The sequence below is a fragment of the Zonotrichia albicollis genome, chromosome 7 (assembly GCF_047830755.1).
Source record: "Zonotrichia albicollis isolate bZonAlb1 chromosome 7, bZonAlb1.hap1, whole genome shotgun sequence".
Lineage (NCBI taxonomy): Eukaryota > Metazoa > Chordata > Aves > Passeriformes > Passerellidae > Zonotrichia > Zonotrichia albicollis.
This window is the reverse complement of record NC_133825.1, coordinates 34806728-34826666: the sequence shown is the minus strand read 5'-3', so window position 1 is coordinate 34826666 and position 19939 is coordinate 34806728. Positions and strand designations below refer to the sequence as shown.

The window sequence follows — 19939 nt, the reverse complement described above, 5'->3', positions numbered from 1 at the left end:
TCCTTTGAACAAAGCAGAGCCATGCTTTTTCTTTCCTCTGAAGGACCCTCCTTATCCATACGGAAGGAGAATGAGCAATTTGCTCTTTATAAACTTTTCTAAGAATGCTCTGTGAACAGAGATAACTGTGTACATTTCTCACTCAAAATTAAAGGAATCCACAAAAAACCTCCAAACACTCACAACTTTCTGACTTGTAAATGAACCAAGTATTTTATGCAAACAGTTATGACATAGAACTGGGTATCACGTTAGTTTCTGTATTAAATGCCGTTGCTAAAGAAAACCATTTCAAGGTTGTCTGATAATGTAATTTTGTTTAAACTGTATTAAATTATGTATTTAATATGTATAGTGTAACTTTTTATAACTGTATGTTAAAGACCCAAAGAGAAGCTAGTTATTCAGAACATATAATTAATATACAATACTTGAAGCAACAAAAATAGCAACGCAGTCGACAGAAGCCCCTTGGGGCAAGTTGCACACGTTTAAGCAGATTGCTGCAGATTGGATTTGACTCTCAGCCAAGCTTGCAAGATGACAGAGAATTAACCTTTAAATCCCCCTTCTTACCTAAAGAAGCCTTCATGCAAGGATACGTTTATTTCTTACTCAAGGACGCCCTAAATATGTCCTTGTACATCTATTATGTAAGTACAAAATGTTTAAAATGTAATTATAGTAAGTAATACTTGTAAATAGAGTTCTTAACTTATTCATATGAGTGCATGTGAAATGTTCATAAATACACTACAACCATCTCCGCTGTTTTGGTGTCCACATCAAATACTTACTAGAAATACTTTCTACGCCTACAGTGAGAAGAACTTACCAAAAATATATTTTATACAACATTAACTTACTCAGATTAACATGAAAACTTAATTTTAAAAAGTGTGACCCTCGTATACAAAGTAATTTTCACCAGACAGAAAATATATTGGCATAGTACTTTTTCATGTGCAGTCTGTTTCTTTGGAAACATGACTGAATCAATGTTTAAAGATGTGCTGCAAGTGAAAGAAGATGAATCCAGTACGTTTCTCAAGCAATATACAGGCTTTATTTGTAAATTCAGGATTACACGTGAAAGAAGGATTAACGTTCAGTCAATGGGAAGGAGATCAGAAGCCACAGATAACATGAAAGTCACGTACATCTCCAGTAGAAAGCTGCATGTTATTTTTTACACCAAAAATTTCACCAACCAAACATATTTTTAGAGGTGGAATTGTAAGACATATCACATTACAACTAAAATTTAAAAGAAAGTCACAGTAAACTGAACTTTTTAAAGGAGTAGGAGAGAGGATACATATTTGACAAAATGTGATGTTCTCCAATAGCATTTGAAAATATTTACAGAGATTAATACCCAAATATTAAAATCTAAATAGCCAATAAATTTAAGGCTATTAATTCCTTTTTAATAAATTAAAAATATAAATACAGTGTATGGCTTTAAACTACTCACACAATCTTACAAAATGCTCCTTTACAAAAATCTGGCAATAACTGAAGTTTGAGGTCAAATAAAAAGCAGTGAACTTCCTTGTTGTAATGTTAATAAACTATATTCTTGTTTATATAAGTTTGGGTGCCATATATATTTTGCACTGAACTGAAAAATAATTTCTCTTGTTTCAAGAGTATGCAGCCTAGTACAAGAAATAAAGTTTTTAGATTTAAATCCTTCTACAAAGAAAATCCACCCAAATGGTCCATATGAGTGACTGTAGAAAAAGTATGCTGGCAGATAGGGGTCTCAGGAAAATTATGACTGGATTTCCAGACTTCCATCTTGACAACTCATGATGAAAATCAGCCAACATCAAATGCAAGTTTTAGAGAAATAAATCTTGAAAATACTCATGAAACTCCTCTTCCCTGTAACAATAACAAAAAATAAATTTCAGAAAGTTCTGCTTTGGATTTGTACCTAGGAGATAATCTTTGAATAAAAGAATAAAAATTCTGATTAGAATTGTGAAAAGTATAGATAATTTTGACTTACTCACTACATTCCAATACCCTTCACATTTCCCTGTGTGAGCTGACCCTTAGGACCTGCCACTAAGATAATAATGCTATAGAGGGGGTAAGGCAGCAGTGCTATGGCAGTGGCTTAACAAAGGTTTTCCTCAAGAGTTGTGTATGTCCCCTCTTTAAATACACATCTTTAGGTTCATTGCATGGAAAGAGATTTGACCTTTTATGTGTGAATACTCATTGAAACACTGGACAATTCTGTCTTGCAATTCTAAATGGACCCTGTACACTTCAGTAGCTGCAAGCTCAGTACATCAAACTAACCGTGATTTTTCATCTGCTTCTCGTAGAGGGCCTTTCAAAGAGTCAGCTGCTGAAGGACCATCTTCAGCACTGCTGTCATCTGAATCTGTTAAAAAATTTCAAATGTTTACAAAGTAAAATTTAAAACAATCTTTTTAAAAATTAGATGGTATATTGCCAGAAGCAATGTTTAACTGCAACCATGAGAATAAATAGAACACTTTGCATAAAGTGAAAATGAAAATGTTTTGCAATGCTAATTAGTGTAATCAAAAAGATTCTTGGTATCACAAAGCAATGTTTTGGTCAAACATAACAACAGCCATATCAAAAAAAATTATCTTGACACAACAGCAACACAGCATTTTTTTTTCCTAAAACTAAATAATTACAAACCCAGATATACAATATAGTTTCAATTTATGATACTGGATTAATCAATTACCTTACTTAGCCATAGTTCTTATCAATTGTGACTTATCAGTAAATGAAATTATAAGAAAACACAGATTATTGCATAACTGTTTCATATTAGTGTACAGGAATTTCATTTAAGAAACTCCACCTCACCCCCCCCGAATCTTCCAATAAGTTTCCTGACAAAGCAAATTTGGGCATGGCCCAAATCATAAAAAAAGTGCTTCAGGTCTTCCTGTATCTAACTGGGAAAGCCTAGGGGGTGAGGACATTCTTAAAAATGTATAGCAGAGCAGTGAAAACAGTCAATCACTTCTAGACAGTCTGCAACAAGGACTGGCATGACCAGGAGATGGGGCCTGTTTCACAAAAAAAGGAGCTGGAGACTGGACTCACTGAGATACAAGCAGTGGCTAAATGCATCCACCGGCAATAAGCAGCTCTCTGAGGTACCACAGGTGGTAGTTGGAGAAGGCATTAATTAAAGCCTAGGATTTATTTTAATTTCTTTTTTTTTTGAGCAGAGTACATATCAGTTTAACTCTCTGAAGGAAAATGTAGCTATTATATCAGAAAAATACTATCTTTACACAGTACAGACTACACAACATGAAATTATTAACAATGTACCTATTTTTGCATCCTCTGTTCCTTTTTGCAACAACCTGACTTCTCATTTTTCTGGTTATTTTCATTCTGTTATCTGCCCACAATTTCATTTTTTGATTAAACAATTTCCTCCTTAAAATTCCCTACACTTTTTCTCCAAGATATGTAAGTCATTCATTCAAACCTTCATATTTCTCCTTTTTCAGACAGCATTATTATCATATAAAATATTGAAACAGACAGCTAATAAAACCAAGATCAATGACAACTGTCTATGATATTATACAACTTATTACAAAACCATAAAGGATACTAAAATACCTTTATCAGAATTATCTGAATCGTCTGAAGAAACCTGATCTGTAAAGAAACACCAAAATAGAAAAAAAACCAGTAAACTGCTTTTGATTTTATCTGTTATCTTATATTGTCTACAAAGATTTTTCTATCACAGTCTATTACACTAAAGATGTGTATATGCACACACACACCACATTCAAAAAAGAGCAAACACTGAAATAAAAGGATTTTTTAAATGAGTGCAAAGGTCATCAGTTTGAGTCTATTTATGTCAACCCAAGATCCCTGGTGTAAAAAGGTTATCTAACATTTCCAGAAGGCTTTCAACCCCAAAGCCTCATGGAATGAAATACTTCACAACTCTTTCTAGTATGCAACATCCAATGCTTGCACAAATTTCCCTTGCAGTGCATACTTTTCAAAAGGCTGTCCCTCTCTGTTAAATATAAGAAACTTATCTTTTTTCTGCATCTAGGAAATTTTACCTAAGAAATTTACCTTTTTGACTACCTTTGTTGCAGTCAAGAAAGTTACATATCTGTCTGTGTAACTAAAAGTATTTATACATAATAATATGTCTCCATCTATTCATCTGTTGCAAAACTCAGGTTCAATTAACCTGAGTATTTTAACAACTGAAGTTTTAAAGTTTAAATTTACCTTTACCTGTCTTTTTTTTGGACTTCTTTTTTGCTGAACGAGACAATTTTCTCTTCTTATTTTTTGGCTCCTTAGAGTTCTGTGCAGCTGTGCCTCTTTTCTTGCATGCTTTGACTTCTTTCCTCCTTTAAAAAAGATGAATGTACACCTCCTCTGTTATATGCACTTCTTATGCAACAGTAAATCTGAAATATTTAATTCAGTCAAACGTGTCATATTTTCAGACACCTATCAGTAGTTAAAAACAAAAAAATTGATTCAGTTAAAAAAAAAAAGTGCTATATAGAAATAGAGGAAAAATAATTACTGGGCTGAAATTAAGCAAATGAAACTTCTGTGCTGGTAGGGATGGAACTCTTCCAGCCTGGGGGTTCTGTGCTGTCATTAGCAGCGCATCTTAACTCTCAACAGTGACAAGTCAGTGGCTTTATAAGAACTCCAGAATATTCATGCTATTTCAGGATAAATGAAGTTCCTAATCATCTCACTGATGTTTTGTCCCTGTGTGCTGTTCATCATAATTGTAACTTCTCAATAATTCAGTCCCCATTATTTTCAAAATATTTCATTACCGGTGATGGAAGTTTAGCTTGTGGGAACATTCTGGACATAGTCCTGAAAAAGAGAAAATGAGAACATTCAGCCAAGAATCTGATAACCTGAAGCATAATTAACAAAAATACAAAACTAGTTAGAGCCAGATCCTTCAATATCAGCAGCTTTTGCTTCAAAACACTAGTTACAATGTAATTGCACTCAGGATTGAAAAAATACATGATGAAAGTCTCCAGTACAAACCCAGATTTTACTAAATGTGAAGGACAATCACAAGTTTAGCACTGGCAGCTCTTCATTAAAGAACTATCAGTGCTTCTCATGTACAGACATCCCATTTATGGATCCTTGTACACAGATCCAATTCTTCTGCAATTACACTGAAGACATGTAAATCTCTTACAGCTTTGTCAGAGACCAAGTGCTCCCACGTGGAATGTCTTGTGCACAAAAGGAAAAAGCCCCACTACTCACTCGTTTTACATGAAGTAACTGTATAAACTAAGTTTAATTATCTGATAAACAGATCATCATGTACACAATTCTGAATGAGAAAATCACAGTCGAGATGTAAGGATGGAAAATTGTCTAAAAATAGAACTTTGAGAATTCTTTTTTAGAAGAAAACTCAAATATTTAAAATAAAATCAGTAAAGTCGAAGATGTGCAAGAAGTTGTCTGGTCCAAAGCCCTAAGGACTTTCAAGCCAAGTAACTGCATGAGCAATGACAATGTTGAAATTCTCCTTGCAATGCAGTATTGTCCATTAAACTAGAAATGCTTCTATGTGAAACAGCTTGTAGCCAATTATTCAAATTTTATGACATGCTAATTATACAGAATAAAGTTCTTAATCTGTAACAACTTTGTCATATATAATGATAACAGCTGCTCTCTCTAAATCAAGAGCACCATACTACTATCTGTGATCAATTCAACAATATGATCTCTTATTCTGCCTTTGTCATGAACTCATATTATTATCACTGGGTCTCACTCAATAACATTCAAAGTAAGATATACTTGTCTTCTTTTAAGTGTACATATCCTAGAAGGGCTGACTTACTCAATTTTACAAGTGCATTCCTCTTTTCACCATGTTCAACGTAACCAAAATTCACCTCCCAGCTCTTCAGGCCTTCATTCTCCTCACAGTGTTTATTTCCACAGGAAAACTGACCTGTAAAGAGTAAAAACCAGCAAACTGTGGTTCAATGATTAACATTAATATGGGGTTGTTATTTCCAGTTCTGCTCTGTTTTTTGTTTTCATTTTCCATTTCTTTCAAATAAAAAAAACCCACAAATCTAAAAATAACATGTAGATTATGGAAATAATAACAGGGAACAACAAAGCAATCATACTTGTCCAATATTGCCTATTTGCAATATTGGACAATATTGCAAAGGAAAAAAACATATCTGTGTTTTGAAATGTATGGATGAAAGTGTACATTATAAAATAATAAGCCTAATATGAACTCTGAAAAAATGAACGTCACCAGGATACATCCTATACCCCAAATGATTACTTACTTAGCAGAGGGTGATGGATCAGAAGTTGTGATTCAGACATGCATCTTTAATGACATCAAATTATTCAAAGCATCATGTTTGTACAGTATGAAGATGCCCACATGCTTTTTATGTAACTAGTGTACCTGACATACAGGACATACAATTTGTATTCTAGTGAATATCCATAAATACCTTTCCTTTAAGAAAAGGAAATTCAAATTCGTTAGAAATGCTATGTCAGCTTTAAAAGCCTCCTTTCGTTCATTATGTGAAAGCAACACTGATTTTAAAACAGATCTGCACATAATCAATTTTGTTTGCACCACTGAAGTCCCAATATTGGAGTAATAAAGATACATTCACTCCCTTTGCAGAGACTGATTTGTATGCAGAGCAGCAGAAAGGATGTGCATTAATAGGCTCACAAGCAGGACTGTTGGTGAACGATTAACCTCAGAAAATTCTGCTTAAGCAGCTAACTGATGGATTGGCAGTGTCCTCAGATACTTCAGTTCTGTAATGAAACACCACTTGCAATGCAAACATTTGAAGTAAAGAAAAAACCAGAATTCTCGCTAAAAAAGCAAGTTTCAAATTAATATACATTAAGTATGTTTAACTCCACGTAAGGTACAGCTATCACACCCTGTGTCATAGCAATCTCCAATATGATCTCCTCTCAAAACTTATGGCAAAGACTGAAAGATGCCAAAGAAACAATTTGGCCTTTTCAATTAGTAATACATCACCTCTTCTTTCACTTATCCTAGCCCTTCTTTTTTGTAACCATGCAAAGATAGGCACCAAATGCAAAGCAACCAAATGGGAGTACTCCATTCCTGCATGCCCTTGTTACCACCTCCAAACCTTGGTGAAAGTGCAGCAGCAGTGGCTCTCATCACCACTGCGCATCACCACTGACACATCTACAGCAGTACATACAATAGGTACATACAAGGCTAATGCTGACGCTAATTACCAGTCAGATAGGTGTACATGTGTTATTATATTTAATTAAGCAATTTCTATGGCTGATTTATATTGTAAAATAGCATAAAAGACCCACGGGTGTTTTTAAAAGGATTTTTTGGAACCACACTTAGAGAGCGCAGCCGACACCCGCGAGCGGGTTGGCTTCTCGCGCCCCCCTGTGGTGAAAGGGAGGATTTACCCACTCCTGCTCCCATTGCTCGTTTTTCATAAGGATCCCATTTAAAAGCTTGGAATATATAATTCTGCACTTTCCCCCACATTTTAAAATATGAAGTACCACATATTAAACATACAAAGCTATAATTTTTCCCCCACGAAGACATAAAAATAATTTACTTCTCACTTAATTATCTTGGTAAGGTATTCAATACAGCATGCAATTTTATCAAATGTAACTATCCATTAATATAATGTGTAGTGCTAAATGCAACATATGACTACAACTACCTTTAGAGGCTTTAACATTTACAGTTCAAAAATCCTCACCATTAATGTTTATGCTTTCTACTCTGAAATACTTTTTTTTTTAATCATGAATGCATTTCTAACAGTTTGAAATATATTACAATACAGGTGTTTGCAGAATACAGCTGTTTAAAGAACTGTAACTGAGCGAAACTCATCAGCAACTCCATGCAATATTCTGGCATGTGCATCCATGACTTCAGAAACCCACAAGTGTATGAGAATCCACCCCAGGAACAGCAATACTTGATCCACCTCACTTCCTTGCTTGCTCAGCATGTTGAAAAAGCCCAAGCACCTCTGCCATGGAACAAGGACCACTGTGCAAAGGCCCAGCAACACACTGGTAAGACTTCTCGTCCAGAATTAAGGTGCTGATTTAGAGGCAGGATTGGGAGACATGATAATCATTCCCACCAAAGCTTTCAAAATCAGTTTAGTCTAAAACAGGTCTCACACAAGAAACTTTAATTAAAAAGTTAACGTTTTGCAGAACAGCACTGGAGAAACTGTTAATCAATAAATTATTTCCTGAAGAAAACTACTGAGAGGCTTCAATTACAGGTATCAAAAGCTAATGAGGCAGCAGAACTGCTAGAGAAAAGCAGCTAAAAAGCCCACCCATGAAATTCTACATTATCAAACATATTAAGGTGGTGCTCATTACAGAAGTGACCTTGTGAAAATAAACTATCTGCTCTTTTAATTGTAATATGTGCAGATCAGTGTGCAATCTAAACCTATGTAGCATAAAACAGGAAAGCTGAAAGACATGTCAATTTATTGTACATTATTATCTGATAAACTTACCAGTATCATCAAATATTATCTAACAAAGTTATGTCCAAAAGCAGCAAGAGGAGCATCAAGAAGAAATCTAACATAAAATGAATTTTATTACCTTTTCCTGAAATTACTTCTTTTTCATGTCGCCATCGAAATCCAAACTGTTAAGATAAGAACCAAAATTGAGTTGTGAATAGTCAACATATTAAGCACTGTAAAGACTAATTTCAGTTGATTGGTGTCCTTCATGTGTCTCATCCTTTTAATTCTGGTCATGAAAATTTAATTTTTTCTCTTTTAATTAAAAATATCTCTCTGCCTCAGCTTGCCAGAATAGTATTTTTTAAATAAAAATAGTTTAAATATTTGTATTTTTATTTTTACAGGAAGTCCTCCATGTTGAAAAACAATTACAAAAGCAAACATATTAACATTGCCAAGTACAAGACAAGTTGGCCTAGAAATCTGGAAATGAAAACAAAATAATAAAATATATTTTATTTAATGACCAGGTGTCAAACAGATTTCATTTCTTAGCAAATAGGACACACTTCCAATCTGCTAAGCTACAAAACAAAGTACAGAGACAGCAAATAAGAAATTCTCTAGGAAAATAAGACAACAAAGGGAACATTTCCAGTCCAGTGCATATCAAAGTAAAACTTAAATGCAGAGCACCCTCCTGTGCTGCACTGCAAAGCTGACAATAGAACTGAACTATCTGACAATACAGATGGTCATTCATCAGCCTCAAAGTTTGCAGACAAGATGCACTGAAGGCTCAAAGACAACCTTGACCTAGAAAACTCTTACCTAGGGAAAGTGTCAGGAGTAACAGCCCCAGCACAAGCAAGAGCTGTCAGAACACTCTTCCACTGTCTCTACAGAGCCTCACACCAGAGGTTCACCTTGGCATTTCTGACTAAATGCAAACACCAGTGAAGACCAAGCCAGACTGGTCATCAGCAAGCGAAGCAGCCTGGGAGCAAGAAGGGTGAGTGGGTCTGCAGCTCTGGCTGTGAGAGCACCTGAGCATCTCTAGTGATGAGAGCAGGGGAGTCCCAGTAGTGTGTGTGTGTGTGTGTGTGTGCAAATGAGTACCAGCAACTGGAACATGCCTGTGGCCTCAGGGGCTCATCTGTTTTCTTCTGAGCTTCTGTTTTTGAGTAGGTGGTTCTGCTTATTTTTCAGATTCTCAAAGGAGATTCTCCCATGAAACCTTTACGCAGTCCTTCGTAAAACAGTGGTTAACTTCAGAAGAAAAGCTCCTAAAGAGATCTGAGCTACAATTTCCATGCAGAGATCTTTAGAAAACCAATCTAACTAGAAGATTTTGGCCAGAAGCAAACAATTACAGCTGTGAAAAGACAGATGAGCACTTAAGTGCAAGTCTCAATCTGTGCAATATATGTACTTAAAACAACAGAGAAAACTGACCTCCAACTTTTGCTTTCACACCAAGTAGCATGATACAGAATCACAGAACCAAAGAACAGCTCAGGTTGGAAGGCACCTCAACAGACTACCAGCTTCAACCTTCCAAGGGGAAGGGAGCCCAGATGAGATTATCTATCACCCTGGGCAATTGCATCTGAAAAACCTCCAGCACTGGGGATCCCACTGTGCCACTGGGGAGGTTGTTCCAGCAACTGAATGTTCTCACTATAAAAGAATTTCTTATATTAAGATGAAACATCACAGCTATCATGCAAAAGGCCAACTAGCTGAGAAGCTTTTATCTACCCAGCACTTCTCATAGCACCAGCACTGCAAAGCAAAAGGCACAGGGGGCTAAAGATATCCAGCTTCCAGTTTCTGGAGATGCAGAAATAAAAATTAAGGCAGGAAAAATCTGAAAGCACAGACTGTATTCCATCAGTGCAAATGGGATGAGCAGCTTATTTAAGACTTCCAAGAAAAAAGCCTGCTTTGAAATCCTTCTGTACCAAACATGGGCATGGATAAATCAGTCACTGAGAAAAATCTCATACTTTCTTCTATTTTTTCTAAGAATTTCTAAGAAAGGACTATCACATGATCAGAATGTATTTGAGAAAAGAAAGCATATATATTTTACAAATTGCCTGACACAGCACTTATGCTGACATGGCAATTCCAAAAATAGAGGTAATGACTTAGGAGCATAAATGGGAACAGAGACTGACCTCAAAGTTAGGACAGACACACTTGAAGTCTGACAGGGAAATACTGTTCACACAACACAAGAAAACACACACAGACACACACACACACAAAAATCTGGGGCAGAACAGTTTCCCACAAAAGACAGCAAACATATGGAAACTTGGCACAGTAGTGAGAGAAACAAAATCTGTAAGCATGCTCAAGGGAAATCAGCTGGGGGGATGGGGGATGGAATGGACATTGAGGGATAGGAAACACCTACAGGAAAATAAAATCAAATTTAATCAAAAAAGAAGGGAAGGCATCTTCAGCATTTTAGTTTTTGTTGATTTTAATTGCATTTTTGCATTTTACTGTCCCAACTGTCTTTAGATGACTGGTCACCTTTTCTTCTTAACAGAGCTAAGCCCAGTCCTTGCAAATACTTACCAGTGAATGTAATTTTCAATACTATAAAATAGTTGAAAAGAACTATATAGACTGGGTTACTGCGTGCTAGAAACATCAAGACACATCTGAGTTCAGCACCAGTCTTTGGAAAAACACAATAGGAAATTCATGTATACTCTCTGACTAAGAAGTTAGTCAGCCAGAAACTTGGAAAAAACAAAGGCTGTTCCAGTTAAGAAGAAAACCTGGTGCTGGAATTGGGCTGCTCCTCTTGAGAAATTCTATTTATTTACAAGGCACATACAAATCCTGTTTCCACAAACAGAAAAGAACAACCAGCAAAAGATGCTGCTTTCGAATAGACTTCTCCAAAATTGTTTCTGCCAGCATTCAAGTACAAAACTCTTTTTTAGACTTTTTTTTGAATAGTAACATTCCATGGGGTTTTAGGCTTCATCTACTGCTCCTCTCCAAGCAACGTCTCCAGCCTTCTTTCTTTAACCCCTTTGCATTTTCTGCCTTTCACACACAATGTACCTCTTCATAAAACATCATCTGACAGAAATGTTCCTATTCCCACAGAAGCACATTTTTGAGGCAGCGACAATACTTGGATTCAAACTGCTGCTTGTAAGTAACTTGACGAATTCTCAGAGCTCCCTTTCTATGGAAGGAGTACTAACATTCTGGTTTCACAACATATCCACAATCATAAGGCAATTTTTAAAAAAGGTTGTACTTCAAAACCCAAGAAACCCAAGATGATTTACACTAAGGAAAGATACCTTATTTTCTTTGTATCTGCTGAGATCTGCTATACAGTATTCTTTGAACAATTTATCATAATACTTCTTTGCAAGCCTCTTCTCCCTGAAACAAAAAGTAATATAGAAGGCAATATGATTTACTTTACATTGTAATGATATTAGCAAGACAAAGACATGTGGTTTCATTGAAAGAACACAAGTTGTAGACCTAGAAATGCAACAGATACATAGTCATTAAACTAAGGAGTAATTTCCATAAAACTGGAAAAATAAATATAAAATAAATCCACAGTACATACTAAACTGTATTTTTTCAAACTCTGCTTTCTTCAGAGTTTTTGAACAGTTATTTGGATCTCAGAGAATCACTATTATTTATTAGTTCTTTCTGTCATCAATTCATGTTGGCATTTGAGCAATATTACAACATGAAAGACATTCTAATGGTCTTTCATTTTCAAATGCATCAAAGAATGATCAAGTATGCACAGTAATTCTTAATTAGTAAGGGAAACCACAAATTTAGTACAAGCAATCTAAAAATAACATATCCTATAATAGTTTCAGGTACCAATTCATGTCTGCTTCATCTTCTTCATTCCACAGGAATCTATGGTTTTCTCTAATAACATCAAGATCCGTCTTGTCATTTGCTCTGTAAAAGGACACACCTTTTTTTAGTACAATGTAACATTAAAATGAAAAGCCATCAAATAATAATTTGGTAAGCATCAATATTTTAGAGTTCTGATCTCTACCTCACAGCATAAAGGAATATATTTTTATGAAATAAAACTATCAAAAATGTATTCCCTGGCATACCTGTTCCCAAATAAAAAAACTCACAGTTGAAAAAGGCCACTGAAATTGTGGATGACTTGATCCTGTCTGAAAACACTTTTATAATCTTTATTGAGGACAGTGATGTTAAAAGGCAGTAATGGATAGCTCTAAAGAAGTTATTATTCTGGACAATGGATAGCAATTCTGCACATTCAGAAGTATTTCAGACTGTTATTTTGAAGATTCTGACAGGTATTTCTCAATGTACCCTCCATTAATGATCACCTGTCAACCTTCCTTTTACATAACAAAACAAGAATAATTCAGCTCATGGTAAGTTCTTACCAAAAAATATGAAAACAAAAAGAAACAAGACAGTTTTGTGTTTGGGTATTTCCAATTACTGTAGTTACCATTTGTGACCAAAATAATTAGTAATTTGACACACAGCTACATCCATCTCTGCCCCCAAAGCTATGATATATATTCAACAGTTTTACAAAGCAGGGAGTTTTGAGGTCAGGAGGGGAAAGGTTGCCAACAGCTCTCACCCAGATCTTCGGAAATCCTCTATTTTGCCGCCATAGTATAAAATGTAGTCATGCACAAACTTCTTATGTCTTTCATACTGAATAAAGCAATTAAGGATTGTTTCAGAACTTATTTCCTTTTACCACAGTTTTAAATAAAAAAAATCCAACCAAAATCTTTTTATATATTTAAGAGAAAGACTTTTCTCCTCACAAACAGTTCAGTAATTTCCAAAAAACAAAAAAAAAAGCAGTTAATTAGGAACTTTTACTTAATAACCTCTCAGAAAGCTAATTTCCAAATACAGGAATTCTAGGCAATTTCATCTTTAAAACCTTATTCTTCATTTATAAAACCTTTATCAAAGATGCTCTGTATGCATATACACAGAAACTTGGTTCATTTTTTCAGCTGTGATTTAGACAACAGCCTCTTTGTACTGCAGTTTTAGTTTAAATCAGGTTTGTACTTTTCTATTATAAAAACAATCTGGCTACTAAAATGGAATAATTTGTTACATTTCTACCACCAACAAACAAATAAAAGTTGTATGCTTTAGTTTGGAAATGAAAATCACAGAAAAATATGTAATGCTTCCTAGAACACTTTGGCCTTGGTGTAAGGCCAAAACAGAAACATAATTTGAAACACATTTTGTACCACAATTTGAGCAAAATGTGTAATTACTTATCCAGAAAATAAATGTCTTCACAAATAAAAACTTTATATATGGTTTCTTAAAAGATTTTCAATTCACTTTTATCTCAGCAGCAAAAAGAAGCTCCTCTGAGGAATGACTCAGTATCTGGTGCTGCACTGTCACTGACTGTGGTAACTGAGAAGTCCCAGTATTTTACCACAATGGATAACCTGTGCCCCATCTTCAAACCTGAAAAATGGAACAGAAGGATACAGCATCCATCGATATCAAGTGAAATCTTCTTTTTCTTGCTTCTTCCCTGTTAATAACAAACATGTTCCAATGAAAACTGTCTTTCCATTAAGAGGAAAATGTCTCACAAAAGCAATATATAAAAGATACCTATCACATTCTTCAGCAGCAAATTGTCTGTGAACCACACTGCCTTGTTTTGGTTTTTGGAATGGCTTTATCAGAAGGGCATCCTCCTGTATTCTAAAGGTGGGAAATAGGAAGAAAAGTTAGTCAAGAACTTTTCATAAGCAATAAAATTTTCAAGTGCTAAACCTTGCACTATCTTGAGTAACAAAAATTGTTAGAATCCTATTTTCTACAAGAATATAATGAAACTTCAGAACCAACATCAGCTTGGACTTTTCCTCACTTGCAGAACAAAATCAAAAAGGCATTTGCTTCCAGCTGGCATTTAAAGGCAATTGCTTAAAACAGCAATTTGTAATACTTATTTTTGTTTTTATTATCACTATAGAATCACAATGCTAAAACCTGGAAAATGCCTCAGTTTCACTCTGATATTTAAAGTCCTCTACAAATCTCATTTGCACAGGAAAGTAGGAACAGGAAGGACAGTGCATTCATTGAGAGAGACTGACTGGCAGTAACCCTATTCCACCCTTTCATGCCAATGTCTCAACACCTCATTAAACAGCTCTGCCTCTTGTAGTGCAATCACAAGAATTACAAATTTGAAAGTCAATTGCCATGTAATGAACCATATTTGTCAGTAGACAGCTAAAATTACTTTTAGAGTTCAACAAAGTAATAAAAAGTTAAACATTTTAGCTAGTAAAAGGTATATTTAGTTAATTTCATTCATAAACTGAGATGAAGAAAAGATTTTTTCTCATAATTATCAGTGGGCAGAAAGCATGGTAATCAGAAACCTGAAGAAAACAAGCCAGGGAATTTGTTTCTAGCTGTGAAATATAGGACTCTAGAAACTTAAGGTATCATTTACTCAAAAGGATCTGTAAGCACAAAATTCCCTTTAAAGGGTCTATAAAACAGCAATTTGGAGAGAATTTAAGACTACTATTTTCCTTAAAGTGAAAATAAATACAATGATAGAGCAAAAAAGAGCCCTACAGGAATCAGCAGTTGTGTGCCAGAACAAGGATAACAATGGTATTTTTGAAAGGCTCCTGATGGTTACTTAATATTCCACCTAGAAAGTGGAATGGTAGAATGTGCAATGGCACCTAAATAAAATGAAATCTGAGCAAAACCAGTTATTATTTTAATGGAGAATTGCTGTATTTATAAAATAAATTAAATGGCAAAATGCATGCTATTATTTCAAAGATTAAAACATGATTTTGTTTTTTCCCCAGAATGCAATCAGACATTACAAAATCCATTATTTCAATTCTCCTACAAAGGAAAAATATGCAAGAGTCCTAGGACAGTTTCCAGAAAGTCTTCTTATGTAAAGTCCAATAAAAGAGTAATGGAGAGACAAGAAAAAGTAAGAAAAGTACATGCAAATATTCAGTATGATGCAGAAAGTGTCAAGGTGTTTTGCAGTTCAAAAGCAAAATAAATACATAAACAAATAAATCAGTCAGATCAGACTACAAAATTCCAGGTCACTAACTGTGCAAATCACTGAAAGTATTGGCCAAGGTCATCTCAAATAAGAGATGTGCAGGTGCATTTCAAGGATTGATCACAACACAATTTACCAATTCCCAGGTCTCCTCACAAATTAAATAATAAAGCAGTAGCATCAGTTCTTCACTTTGTATCTCTATGTGTTTTATATCTACAAAGCCTGCTAACCACTTGGCCTTTTTTGCCTTGCTCTCCTAGCAGTTCCATTTGTCCTGATGGATCACAGTGGTGTGAACAGTGCTGCCAAAACCCAGCAGTGGATACTAATGCTTGGAAAAACAAAACACTCTGCTCCCAGAACTGAGGGGCAAATATACACCAGATGGAGATGGCAGAACAGCTCTTAATCAGCTGCCCCTGGAGATGACAAGCTTTGGCAAGCTTGAGATGAGGAGATGCAGAAATCAAAGAGATTGATTTTTTCAAAAACCATTTCAACACCAGACCTTACATGCAACAGCATCACCTTCTATGCACACTAAGAGGCCATTTGTACAAAATACATAATGCAAAGTGTTAATTCTGTACTACATTACCTTTTAGTCTTTTGCAGAGACTTCTCTCCACTCTCCTCATCACTAAAATCAGAATCATAGCCTCCATGGCCATGTGCCTGAAAATAATAGACCAGTCAATATATCTGCTAATGCAATATGGATATGGCATCATTACAAATCAGCACTGTCCATCATGCATAAATAAAAGACAGAGAGAAGACAGAGAGCAAGCGAACTAGTGCAAATTCTCACATGTCTAAGCCAAGCAAAATTCCACAGACAATGCAAAGCATATTCCAAATAATACAGGGCAAAGAAAGATCACTTTGTAAAATAGATCACTTTACAGATAATTTATATGCATACGTCCTCATATTTAATCTTCACACAGGTGCAGCAAACCAGATGTATGATAAATATCTTGGGTTTTTATTTTCTAAACAACGTTCCTTATGTAAGACAACCATGAATATCTTCCCCAGGAGCTAGTCTTTCAAGGGGCTGGATGACAGCAAGTGATATGTCCACATTATAAATGAAGGAAAATGGGAATAAAAGTTTATTGGGTTGTCATGCAACATTTTAGATCATTAGATCTTACACTGGTAGCTGTAAATCTGAAAAAAAGACCCAACTCCAGATGATGATTTTGATGAGGTGGCTTCTCTTGACATAAATGCCTCACAGAAATGCCATGCTGAGGAGTCAGAGGTACCCTCTACTGACACCAACAACTGCTTTGTATTGTGCACAGTATGTATAACACTGTCTTCTCAAACTGTCAGTGAAGGACTCATTTTAAGATTTTCAAAAATCCCTTGCTATTATTATTAAAAAACAAATACTGTAATGTTCCTCCCACTCTTCTGGATGCTTCTGAAGAACACATAACTCTCCTACACATATATATTTCAAAAAAAGAAAATCAGAACTTTTTTTGAACTATTTCCTATTTCTCATGAGACATAAAAATTGCCCATTACCAAACAAAACTGAAACAAACCAAAAAAGCAAACCCCCCCAAACAAAACTCCAAACCAAATAAAAAACTGCAGCAGATGTCTGCTGTAAACCATCCTCACGCACTTGCAAAAAAGCAGCAACAATGTAGTCTCATAGCTAGGTGGTTCTAGTAGCCAACCTGTCACTACTTTTGTTAATGAAGCTTATATGGTTTTCAGAAAATATGAACACTCTATAAGCATGCAGCAAATATATTTGCCGCATACTTGGGCTCTAAATCTAAAAAATTTCATGCTAATCTGGGAATATTTTAAATGGCATTAGTAATGCTTCCCAAATGAACATCGAGAGCTTCCTTCACACTCAACGCCTGGGAAGTCTCAGCCAACACCATGACCATGAAAGCCCCAGACAGATCAAGTACTGAAACAGGCGAGAAAGCTCAAATGAAAGGAGATTCTCACAAAGCAGTTGTCCTTGGATGATATACCCCAGGAAAGGAACAGACATCCTCACTAATCAGCTCTCAAGTGATTCCAGGAATGATTCAAATAAAAGAAAAAAGGATGCAAGAAAAGCTACTCCAACAGAGTCATACTGTAGGGCTCTAAGAAGCTGATGACTGCCTTTTGTGAAGCTGACTGTGAGTATAAGGGCAGGTATGGCTAAGGACAGCAAAGCTCTTCACAGCTTCAGACATTCTTCTGAATCACTGCAATACCTCACAGATAAAAATTCTGAGTGAAAAAGAACACAACCCATGACTGATGATCACTCCTGACACTTGTGGATCACTCCTCTGTTGAGGCAACAGGGGGACAGACAGGTGCTGCATTGAGGCTGGGTTTGACAGCAGCAGCTCCAGCAGTGCTGGATGACACTCGCAGAGACTGGGACTGAACGGTTTCTAACCTCACACCTCAGGTCCAAGATGAGCTGACTCTTGGTAAAACGTGCCTACTTCATTTCAGGAACTCCATCAAAGAACCCCATCCATAAATGAACCTTGCCATTTTGGAAGGAAAATGTAAACAGACAATTACAATCCCAGATAAGGAAAACATATTTAATATTTAACTGTAGAAATAGACAAGCAGATACCAAAGCTTTGTGCCTAACCTAGCAGATATAGACATGGACATGCACAATCAACAGAATTTAAAATAACTACTTTCACTAAACCCTTCAACATAAACTTTGCTTTGATGGAATTTGTCAGACTCAGAATGCTTCTAGTTAATTACTAATACAAATACCAAGTGTTTTCTCTAAACACGAACCTGAAAGCTGGCTTAAATGGTACAGTGTATTTTGCTGTTGTGCCAACTTTGATTTTTTTATTCCCAAACAATAAAACAAACTGAAACCACAAAATTAAAACAAGCACAAATATGCTTTGGAGTACATTTAGCTCACACTTAAGTAATCCAAACATCTTGGATTATTTAATGATGAAACAACTGGAGACAGAACAGAGTCCACTAAACTCTCGGCTCCTAAAACCCACACAAAACACAGTAAATGCATGAATGCTGTACACAACTGATGTCAAACTGAGATACCAACTCTCGACATCAATCCAGGACACTACAGACTGCCCAGCACTGCATCTACAGCAGGTATTTGCACCCAGAGAAGACACCTCTTTAAGCCTCTCCAACGAGGTAAACACACACTAGTGAAATGTGTCCACTCTTGACCACAACATGTGACTGAACATGAAACAACAGTCAAGAAGAAGAAAGAAGGCAAAACAATCCTATAAAATATTCCCAACTCGTGGCTCCTGACCTCGGGCCCAGTCCTGTCACTGTCTTCATAAGTCCATCCACCCCTTTATCTGCCCAACACACAGGTCTGTGGCCGTGTCTGCTCACAGCCAGATGTGACTTGGAACAGGCCTGGTGCTTGTTTTGGTACAAACTATTTGGGGAGGGTATGAAGGAAGCACAGGATCTATAAGAGGACTTGAAGGAGCCATCCTTGATGGATAAAATATGCTGTGTGGAAGGTCAGAATGCTTCACTGCAACATGCTCTTCCCATCTTGATGTTGTCTATGAAGCTTTGCCACCCCACTTGGAGGAAAAAACCTGAGAATAAGCAACTTGATTCTTCCTTGTAAAACCTATTACAAGGCGTGCCTGTGTATAATATACAGCGAACGGCCCTAACAAAGAGAAAAAAGCACTCGCAAGATATTTCCCCTTTATTACAGCTATGAAAGAAAAAGTAGGAGTAAAAGGTAGCTAACAGCAGACCACGACATCAAGGATTAGTTTTGTGGAACTCCACGGAGAAACCGAACACCGGCCAGTCAGACGCAGCTTCTGAAGCAGTTCTTTCTTGCCGGCCATCCTGCAGCGGCCCAGCGCTGTCCCGGCCCGCCTGACCCTTCCTCCACCGCCGCAGTGGGGCACAGGGACGGGACCCGGCGGCCCTTCCTCCGCCCGCCCCGGCCCCGCCGCCATGGAGGCCGCGGCCTCCGCCGGGCCTGTCCCCGCCCGCCTCTGCCGGACCCCCTCCATCCCTCCCTCCCGGCCCCACTCACGGCCGCGGAAAGGCGCAGCTGCTCGGGCTCCATGGCCGCGGCGCGGCGAGGGCCGCCTCCGCCGCCCGGCCCTGCTGCCAGCCCCGGCGCTGCTGCGCTCCCGGAAAGCAGGGTAGAGGCGGAGCAGGGCCGCACCGCGGGCTCCCTTCCTCCCTCCGTCCCTCC

At 36.7% G+C, this 19939-nt stretch overlaps 2 protein-coding genes across 4 annotated transcripts in view; one reads left to right on the top strand and one right to left on the bottom strand.

Annotated features, from left to right (window-relative positions):
* Positions 1–1043: 1043 nt before the first annotated feature.
* On the bottom strand, positions 1044–19908 carry LOC102069745 (protein FRA10AC1 homolog). Of its 3 annotated transcripts, none has more exons than XM_005481221.4 (14): positions 19775–19908; positions 16301–16377; positions 14256–14348; positions 14127–14172; positions 13234–13310; positions 12471–12554; positions 11918–12002; positions 8713–8758; positions 5903–6016; positions 4854–4896; positions 4282–4406; positions 3643–3681; positions 2317–2401; positions 1044–1890 (listed from the first exon to the last, which is right to left on the bottom strand). In XM_005481221.4, the coding sequence occupies exons 1-14, from the start codon at positions 19805–19807 to the stop codon at positions 1848–1850; spliced, it is 990 nt and encodes a 329-aa protein (XP_005481278.1). In that variant the 5' UTR covers positions 19808–19908; the 3' UTR covers positions 1044–1847. The 3 variants fall into 3 exon arrangements, with proteins under 3 accessions (XP_005481278.1, XP_005481279.1, XP_026655500.1); XM_005481222.4 differs by having other exon boundaries at positions 4288–4406; XM_026799699.2 differs by lacking the exon at positions 19775–19908 and adding an exon at positions 19478–19730.
* The window catches only part of LGI1 (leucine rich glioma inactivated 1), a 30035-nt gene continuing 29839 nt past the window's right edge, over positions 19744–19939 (top strand). The window contains exon 1 of the mRNA XM_074544996.1: positions 19744–19886. The gene's annotated coding sequence lies outside the window, so the exon portion shown is untranslated. The remainder of the gene's footprint in view (positions 19887–19939) is intronic.